Consider the following 10,656-nt stretch of genomic DNA (forward strand, 5'->3'; position numbering starts at 1 on the left):
AACAGTTTCCTGAATTTCAGCTTGAGGACAAGCTGCGTCTCGTTGGGCGGGGTATTGATACGTTGCAGCAGGTCTACTTCAGGAAGAGATCACGTGGGACTGAGGAAGAACAGAAGAAGGGAGGAAATGAGTTGGGTGAGCAAAGCCTCGGAGTGGAAGAGAGGCTTAGTGTTGGAGAGGAATAAAGGAAGGAGAGCAAAGCCTCGGAGCGAGAGAGAGGCTTTGCTAAGAAGATACTTTTCTTTTCTTATAAGCTAAGCATTAGTTGATGCTTTTACTTTTCATGCTGATATTGATGTGTAGTGTCGCTATGAGACCTGCAGCTATGATCGACATGAGATCATAGTATCGTTATCAGCTCAGTACTTTGTAATCGGGGATTTCCCTTTGTATTATTGCAATCGTACTTTTCATATAATCCGTGTTAAGAGAGTTACAAGAGGGAGAGAGATCGTGACTCTAATCTTAACAGAAACCATCAAATAATACTCCACACTGGCTGCAGTTGTATACAACTTCGTTAACAACTTCCAACACAAATGGTGTGGCTAAAAAGATAAGTCTTTTTTCATAGGAATATTAGCACACTTTTCATGAAGAACAAATCCACATTCATCACAACTATATACGGACTCAAGTCCAAGTGGAAGAATACATGCATCACAATGCATCCACTTATCAAGTTATCATAAAGGATATTATGTTTGTAGAACTTTAAAGGATGTTTTTTGTGACTGAAATGATTTATCAAGTTATCACCCACCACTCTGAATGGTGCAATAATATATTCGGTATAATTATCATTTGGCATACCTTCCAACTCTACACCATCCCATATGTCATAACTTACAGCGCATCTACAATGAACTGCATATTCTGGACAAACAGAGCAAGAATAAGCTCCATGGTACTGACTTAGACTTTTGCGGCAAACTCCACATTTAGAGTATCCAGCACCGAGATGATGAGTGAGCAAATCACATGGATCATCTCCAAAGTTGTGGTTTGTGAGCAAGAGAGGATGATGTTGCGGGTGAGAAGGATGGTTTATTTCTAATGGGGTTTCGATGCACTTCTTATGGAAAAACAGACCAATACAGTCAGGATCTTTGCAATAGTAGCCGCAGTAAATGGTTTCGTATGCACTGCAGGCACCACAAAATGTGGTAACAAACTTAGCTGAAGGAAAGAGAGGATGATCGTGAAAAGATACTTTATACATTGTTGTTGATGTTATGGTCGGTCTCAAGTGAATGTTAAGAAGTTTGTTTGATGGTGTTCACAATGGAAACCCAAAGACGTTATTATATATGCCTTTGAACAAACTTTATTCTTTCAAAAAAACTTTATTCTTTTCTTAATATAACGAATCTTGTTTTGCTGAAATAACTTAATTATTCCTAAAGAAATCTGAAAGTGCGCAAGCAAAACAAAATGCTTTCTTCCAACAATAACAACAAAAATGCTTTTCTTTCAGATTTGTTTTTTTTTTCTTTTTGAGTTTACCCCTTGAACAGTTTTCTTGAGGTTATTCCCTTGGAGAAGAAAATATCTTTGATTGTGGAGAGGAAATTTTGTTGTTGAGGTCTCCAAGGTTGATATATAGATCTTTGTTTGCCAACAAATGGGTTTGAATTCTATTCGACTCCATGTAAAATACAAAACCATTGCAGATACTACATAATAGCGGCTAAGCTATTTACAAATGCATAGAAAGAAACTTAAGACACAGCCAAAGAGGAGAAACCTTTGTCCGATGAAAAAAGGGGATTGGCTATAGTGGAGCCAAGAAAATCTTTTAAAGGAGTCAATTTTATCATGAACATATATAACATAGGTCAATTGTTAACATTTCTCGGTTTTCTTTTCAAAATTCAAATAAATATTTTTGTTTATAAAAAGTTGACATGGGTCATATCAACAAAGCTGTCTACGAGTCATGTGCAGATGTATATATGTTCACTAACACTGCTCCTCTGATCAAGAGAATCACTAACATATTTAGCTAGTGATTACAAGAGTCTTCAAACTGAGTAAAATCTAACGCAATTTGAGAAGCTGGCTGAATAAAAAAACTTCATTAAGAGTAGAGGATATTTCAATCTCAAAGCATATGATTAGGACACACAATGATTCAACGTAGATTTCAAACGTACTTACAAAAAAAAGACGAGATTACAATCGCAAGAAATGAAATTCTACAAACCCTAATCCAGACATTCCAGATTTTTTTTAAAGAAAAAGGAAAACTAAATCAAAGTTCAGGAGCTGGTGAATTTCGTGACGGCCTTGGTCCCTTCAGAAACAGCGTGCTTCGCCAACTCTCCAGGCAACACGAGTCTAACCGCCGTCTGGATCTCCCTGGAAGTGATCGTCGGCTTCTTGTTGTACCTCGCGAGCTTTGAAGACTCTCCGGCTAGCTTCTCGAAGATGTCGTTGATGAAGCTGTTCATGATCCCCATGGCCTTGCTCGAGATCCCGATGTCTGGGTGGACCTGCTTCAGCACCTTGAAGATGTAGATCTTGTACGTCTCCACGCTCTTCTTCGACCGCTTCTTCTTCTTGTCTCCGGCGACGGCGGCGGAGGGGTCCTTCGGGAGCTTCTTCCCGGCCTTTGGTTTCTTCTCCGCCGCGGGAGCTTTCTCGGCCGGCTTCTTCTCGGCGGGCTTCTTCTCTGCTGCTTTGGGAGCCATGGATTCTCTCTTTTCTGAGTTTTCTAGAGATCTGAGTAGTGAAAGTCAAATTTGCTTGGGGTATTGAATAAGGATTGAGAGATTGCTTTTTTATATACCTCGAAAGGATTGATATGATTGGATGAAATAGTTCGACGCGGATCACTACGTTTCACCGTTAGATCTTTTTTCTTTAATGGAAAGATAATCGACGGTCAAAAGCGAAAGCTCTCACAACTTTGATGGCGGGGATTGTTGACGTGTCGTGTTTTGGCGCACTTTATGGTCCTCCGGGAAACTTTTTCCTTCCCGCCCCCGCCTTTCTACACTGGCCCATCTATTATAACAAGCCTAATCGTAGGCCCATGTTAGACTGAGATGTAATCTTCTTAACTCATACTTCGACCCGACCGGTTCACAGATATGGGTTTGTTGTTGCACACGGTGACGAATGTTGCTTTTTGACGGTGATTGATGAAGCTCCATCCCACGTTCCGGTCAGTCTGAAGATGTGGACTTGTAAGGAGATGCATAATAATAGTGGACTCAAAGCCTGATGATGTGATATCTATACAAGTATATGATCGATGCAAAGAGCAAAACAGGAGATTTCGAGCGAGCATTTGGTTTATGGGATTTGATGATAACTGAAATAGAATAAAATAGAATGTAAAGCTTCTGTATATTGATGTACATCGTAAAGTATTTATACAAGGGAGTAACTCCTAATTACAAGGAGATTAGCGTATCTAGATAACTACAAAGTATATGTTATCATTATTCTAATATGTATATTTTTATCTTTGGGTCTATCTTCTAGATCTCCCGATACCCTCCCGCAAGCTCATACGTGATAACACGTGTGAGATTGGACAAATCTTCAAAATATGGTAGTAAAAGTAATTCCTGGAAGTAGGAGAATTGAAGGCTCCTGATTTGTAACATCGAGCTCTTCTTGACAGTAGTAGATGTAGAAAATCACTTGCTTGGGGTCATCAAATACATAGCATGACAGTAGTGGTAGTTGAACTACAAATGCCCTTATACCATCATGAGCTCATGCTTCTTGTAATGGTGTTAAAGTTGCAGCGATTTGTTTGGTGGCAGTAGTAGTTGTTGCAGCTTGATGAAGCGCTTGTAGTAGATTAAATAGTTGGAGTAGCTTGATGATGCAGCGGAAGTAGATTGAGTATGTTAAGCAGCTTGATGAAGCAACAATGGTAGAAGTAATAACTTGAAGAGCAAGCAACAATGGCATGGCTGTTCAAGTTTGGAAGCTACAACAGCTTGTTCAGCGACGTTGGCTTGAATAGTGGCGGCTTTGTTATCATGAACAGAAACAAAAGCAGCTTTGATATGAATAGTAGAAGCAAAGTATATTATCACGAACCAAAAGTCCATGTCATGATGTACGTGAAGTAAAGACGTCATTCAGTGATAATATAATGGATAGCTTGACTCTCTTTTTTTTTTCTTTTTTTTTTGAGGAAGAAGAGGTCGTGTAACTTTTTTTTTTTTTGGAAGCTAGGTAAAAAGAGTTTTGCTAGAAGTAGCAGTAGAATTTGTAGAGGTATTCGCCATGATGTGAAGAACACACGATAGTAGACGAGAAGAGAGAAAGAAAATACTCAGAACATGAAGTTTTTAGGGTTTAGGATCTTTCTGTACATCGTAAAGTATTTATACAAGGGAGTAACTCCTAATTACAGGGAAATTAGCGTATCTAGATAACTACAAAGTATATGTTATCATTATTCTAATATGTATATTTTTATCTTTGGGTCTATCTTCTAGATCTCCCGATAATAACCGAAGGGTGTGTACCTAATGAAGTCACTCACACTGCTGTTATCAACGGATTATGCTAAAGCCTGGGCTTGTAAATAAAGCTGTGATTCTATGTTCGAAAATACTGCATGCAGATTCAGTTCCTAACCAAGTAACATACAGTTGTTTTCTTGACATTCTCACGAAAGGACTAGGAGACAGACATGCAGAAAGCTGCGGACCTTCACAGATAAGTTATGTTTTAATTGACCCGGCTTTTCAAGGCATCAAGATCCATCTCAGTTGCTTGAATTCCATCAAATTCACGCTCCTTGGATCTCACACACGGATCATCATCACTATCCACTAGGTAAAAATAGAAATATGTAGAGCTGGTAAGATTGAATTTGTCTGAATATAACAGTATTCATGTATTTGCTTTGGTTGAGACTTTATTAATCATGCTCTCACAAAACTACGATAACGTTGATTATCCATTTTCGTTCATACATACATACATAGAAATTACTGGAGTATAATAAGAACCATATTACCATATATATAAAACATAATGACTCTCTATTACATTTTGGTCCTTGGAAATAAGTTGGATAAACATGACCGGGAACAGATGTATCCATTCTCTAAATCACGAGACTCTAGAATGACAGAGTCCTTGCATCTAGAGTCGCATTGGATGCATACTAGCCGAGTGCTGTTATTATTACGAACCACGTTAAATCTAAGTTCATGATAGATAATGATCTTTCCTGGTTTGAGACGTGAGAAATCTCCTACTACACATTGTGTATGAAATGTGACTTCGCAATCAGAGCATGTATAGAACCATTTACATTGATCCAGTTCCCTCTCACATATGTCGCACCAACTTTTTATGCTCACCTTTTCGCCACAATATAAAGTGATAGGGTGATCATCACTCCTATGCCATATTTTTAAAGGCAAACTAGCACAATAAAAGCATAAACTAAAGTCACAAGCATCACAACGAAGCATATAGTCGCCATCTGCAAAGTCCTCGCATGCAACACAACTGGAACCCCGTCTCTTATAAAAATATAAGGGATGTAAATGGGCATCATGGATGAACGGCTCACTGAGAGAACCGCAATGTACATCGTAAAACAATATATGATTCAATGTATACTTGAAACCGTCAAATAATACTCTACAATGCATGCAGTCTTTTACAACTCTGTTAGCAACTTCCAACGAATGTGGTACAGGATTAAAGATAAGCCTTTTCTTCCTAGGGAGGTTTGCGCATTTTCCATGAAGAAAAAATCCACATTCCTCACAACCATAGATGGATTCAAATCCAAGTGGATGAATACATGCTTGACATTGTAGCCACTTATCATAAATGATATTGTTCTTGTAGATCTTTAAAGGATGATTTTCATGACTAAAATGTTCTATCGAGTCATCACCCACCACCTTAAAAGGTGCAATATTTTCGGTATCATGATTTGGAATACCTTCCAATTCTATAATATCCCATACGTCAAAACCCACCGCACATCTACAGTGAGCTGCATATTTTGGACAAACAGAGCAAGAATAAGCTCCATGGTACTGATTCAAACTTTTGCGACAAACTCCACATTCCGAGTATCCAGCACCGAGATGAGGAGTGAAAGAAATGCGATGCTCATGGCGATTGATGTTGATAACACGGGGTAAGTCGATACATTTTCCATGGACAATAAAAGCACACTGAAGACATACGTAAGGCCCTCCTTTACCGTCCTCCCCACAAACATCACAAGTAAATGACATTTTTCTGGAAAAAAGAGTAAGTGGATGCACGTGGGTCCTTGTATGGTCAATTACAAGGGGTGGTGGGTTTCTAGTACAGTTAAGGCATATGCTGAAGTTGCAAATGGAACAATGATAAATCACTTTTTGAGGTTGTTTTTCACATGAAAAACAAATCCTTTCGGCGTTATCCATGAGATTTTCGGGTGCAATAATTTTGATAGGATGATTAGAGTGACAAGGATGATTTACCTCTTCTGAAAGATTGACGCAGTCCAGGTGGAAGTAGAGATTGCATTCGTGACACAAATATGACGGCCCACTGAAATTCTCCATGCATACTTCACAAGAGGATTCCTCTTTTCTTTTCTTCAAAAAGACAAGTGGATGGTCATGACATAGGGGATGTTCGATAGCATATGGTGATGGTTTCGTCCCACAAGTAAAATCTACTTCGAATTCACATGTGGAACAACTATAATATGGAGGGAATATTTCTCCTCCACACAAACCACATGGACGATATACCGATTTGTTTGTAAGCAAGAGAGAATGTTGGGGATAAGAAGGGTGGTTGATTTCCAATGGAGCTAATTCGACGCATTTTTTATGGAAGAACCAACTGTTACATTTAGGATCATTGCAAAAGTAGCCACCGTACATGGTTTCTTTTTTATGGCAGTATCCACATTTTTTGGTGGTAACGAAGGTAGCTGAAGGGAAAATAGGATGCTTGTGAAAGGATGGTTTATACATTGTTGTTGATGTCATTGCACCCATAACTCGATCGATGTATGTGAGTGAATTTAAGAGCTTATTTGATGGGATACACAAATGGAACCCGAAGACGGTATTATATAAGCTTTTGTAAAGTACTAATAGAACCAATCGTGTTTTAATGAAAGAGCTTGATTCTTTGTTTCTCTGAAAAGAAAAGGTTATGTTTTCTTTTCCAGTACAGGTGATGGGTGATTTTGGAAGTAAGTTATTGGAGATGATGGCCAATTAAGAAAGAGTAAGCCCAAAATCATATCCGATTCATTAAACAATAAAATAATCGATAATTTTCGCTAGAGGGTAAAACATATTTTAATATAAACTATATTTTGATCCGCGATTTTAAAAGTTCGGGGTTGGTTTTGAGTAAAAATACTAGTTCATATTGAGCAATAATTTTAAAATTTTGATTTACAAATTTATGTTAAAAATAGATATTCAGTATTTTCATATCCGATCCAGACCCGCGTTTGAACCGGTAAATCCGATAATTGGTATATGATCCAGTTTAAATTTAATTAAAATCCGTCAGTTAAAAATCTGATAATCTAAAATATTATCATTAACCTATGATCTAATCATGATTGACCCGTTAAAAACTCATAGAAATTTGATAATATTTTTTAAATTAAATTTTATATACATTTAAATTATACATAAAAAATTTAAAACTATTAGATTTGTAATTATTTAAATTTGATGATTTTGGTACTATTCAAAAATGATATTAGAAAACCAAAATTTATTTATATGCCAATGTTAGTTTATTTTGTTATTTTTTTTGAGGGATATGTTTAAATTTGTCGGAAATATTTTCAAATATAATTTATTATAAATTGCATTAAATGGAATCAGATATGGAAGAACTTAATTAATACATAATTGACCGAGATATTTATTTAGATATAATTATTTAAATCTTATATTATTTAAGCTATATTTAAGGATATCTAGTTAGTAATATTATATGTTAGACAAAATTGTATAAGATATAGTTTAAAAATATTCTACCTAGAATCAGTGTTCTAAAATGCGCTATACGCTAGTCGGACGGTGGATTACTGTATAGCGCTTGGATGTATATACGGTAGACATATTTTAAACAAATACCATAGTAATAAATAAAATAATTATATAAGTTATATGTAAACAATAAAATATATATCAAGCATAATTAAATAGATTATACATTATATTTATTTATGGAATATTGAAAACAAAACATAAATTAACTGGTACAAATGAAGTCAAAAGAATCAAAAATTGTGATTAGAAAAAAATACTTTAAAATGTAAGCACAAAACAAATTAAACGTTATATAAACGCTGTTTTATACAGCGTATAAACTATGTATAAACGCCGTATAAACCATGACCGTATTATTCTACCGTATATAAAAAAAACAGTACAGTGCACCACTGTATAGCGTATATACACCATATATATGGTCTGGTACGCCGTATTTTAGAACACTGTCTAGAATTAGGTTGGGTCCATATATTTTGCTTTTCTTTTAATTGTATAAGGTCAATAGTAAAAAAAATGCGAATCAAAAGAAATTATGAGTTTCTATTTATTATGTTTTAAATTTATTGTTCAAAGAGAAAACGGAAAAATAAGAATGAGTTGTAGAATATTCTTGGAAAAAAATTAGTTTATATTTATATTTAAATATTATTGGTTGTTTAAAAGTACAATAACTAATTAAGACATATGCATTATAATGAACTCCAATATGTTTGGTAGAGTTTTTTGGGCAACAGGTTTTTGATGGTGTTAATAGGGTTTGAATCGATTTTTAGGATATATGGTTAGAACACAAACGAATTTCGATGGGTTAGTAAACATTCACGAAATGGGTTTAAAAAATTTGATGATAAGTTGTTTAATTTACCGGACTGTTTTGTTTAGTTGGACAGAAACATGCTAATTTCTAATTTGTTGGACTTTCAATTATCTAAAACAATTTTTAAAAATTAGAAAGGTAATAGTAATTTTTTTAATTAATTGGAAAAGTTATGGGCATAATCCTAAATAAGATTCTGTTTTAATATTATAGATAAAAAATGTCACATTCATTGATAGGATCGTCAAAAAGGTACAGAAAAAAATACAGAGAGAAAGAAGAAGCATCGCCTATTCATCACAGACAAGTTTTGGATGACTTCGACCTCTAAACGAGGTCGGCCAAGATTACCTCAAACCAAACTAGAAAAATAGTTGTCTAGACAAACAGTTTATACGAGCATCTTTAGTTCTTGTAATTGACCGAGGTTTTGTTATTCTTGATTACTAATACGGAAATTTCCACCCATTATATCTTTGTATGATACAACATCATTAATAATTGACCAGATATGGAAATAACATAAGTCTGACATAAACAATTATCCTGTGATTAAGAAAAAAAATTGAATCTTTCATGAACCAATCGTGTTTTGATATAAAAAAAAAAGCTTGATTCTTTGTTTATCTGAAAAATGTATATTTATGTTTTTTCCAGTATAGGTGATGGGTAACTTTGCAAATAAGTATCAACAATCATTATTGTTATTAGTTTCTTTCTTAACATAAACAATTATCCTGTGATTAAGATTTTGCAAGAAAGATATAGAACACAAGGATTTGTAGCTTTTGCAAGGATATATTGATAGGCGGTGAGTTAGTCATGTGAGAAAATTCAAATTATTCCCCAAGAAATCTAACAATATGCTTTCTTTCACAAACAACCAAAACAAAACAAAACAAGGGAGAATTACCAATTGTGACTCAAAACTTGGAGTCAAACCCAAAAGAGTACCCCAACTTGGGTCAAAGGCAAAAGTAACTTAAAAGGCTATTGAAATTACAACTATCTCCTTGTGAACAAACAAAAAAACGGATTTTTTTTTACGTTTCTACCCCTCGCAAGTCGTCTGTAAACAGACGACTTGAAAATAAGTCGTCCAGACGACTTTAAGTTAAGTCGTCTGGACAGTTATTCTTAAACATAATTTAAAAATTTTGTAAAAAATATTTTGATAAGTGAAAAATTGGAATTATGTAATTAACATATGTCTTAAGAGATATAAATTAATATATAACAAATTTCAATTGTTTTCAGCCCAGATGAGTGAAAGTAGTGAGTCATGATATTCTTTAGTTTATGTTTCATCAACATATGTTGTAGTATTGTATGTGTTCTTAGGGTTAGATTTTGGAAAGCATTAAAACCGTTTTTGAAAATTTTTAAAATTACCTAGGCGTGTTCGTTTCTGTGTATAGTAAACACTATTGAAGTATAATTTGATTTTATAACGTGGTTAGTAAGTTAATTTAGTCATTTTAGTTTAGGGGTTCATTTTAGGGTATTGGACGACTTAATATTTAGTCTTCTGTTCCCAGACGACTAAATATTAGGTCGTCTGATGTACATTATCAGCCAGAATAAGTCGTCTAAACCGGACCAAACCTTAAAGTTTACCAATGTACTTTTAAAGCTAACCGGATTATTTACCCAATATATAAGGTGATTTTTTTTTTTTTTTTTCATTTTCCGCGAACAGAAACCCTAACAGTTCTCTCTCACCGGCGATATCAAAGGCGATTCGAATTCCCACTATTTCCGAACAACCATCGTTCTCAACGTCGGCTATCTATCTCACTTCATTCTCACCGTTGA

The 10,656-nt window shown here is 35.1% G+C and overlaps 2 protein-coding genes across 2 annotated transcripts; both read right to left on the reverse strand.

The window, feature by feature from the left end:
• Positions 1–2,063: 2,063 nt before the first annotated feature.
• On the reverse strand, positions 2,064–2,773 carry LOC108835651 (histone H2B.3). Its single transcript, XM_018608878.2, has one exon. The coding sequence runs from the start codon at positions 2,691–2,693 to the stop codon at positions 2,262–2,264; it is 432 nt and encodes a 143-aa protein (XP_018464380.2). The 5' UTR covers positions 2,694–2,773; the 3' UTR covers positions 2,064–2,261.
• A 2,132-nt stretch (positions 2,774–4,905) lies between these two features.
• Positions 4,906–7,031, reverse strand: LOC130506421 (uncharacterized). The gene has a single exon (XM_057001065.1). It carries the CDS (start codon positions 6,996–6,998, stop codon positions 5,022–5,024), a length of 1,977 nt encoding a protein of 658 aa, XP_056857045.1. The 5' UTR covers positions 6,999–7,031; the 3' UTR covers positions 4,906–5,021.
• Positions 7,032–10,656: the final 3,625 nt, after the last annotated feature.

The sequence above is a fragment of the Raphanus sativus genome, unplaced genomic scaffold (assembly GCF_000801105.2).
Source record: "Raphanus sativus cultivar WK10039 unplaced genomic scaffold, ASM80110v3 Scaffold3218, whole genome shotgun sequence".
NCBI lineage: Eukaryota > Viridiplantae > Streptophyta > Magnoliopsida > Brassicales > Brassicaceae > Raphanus > Raphanus sativus.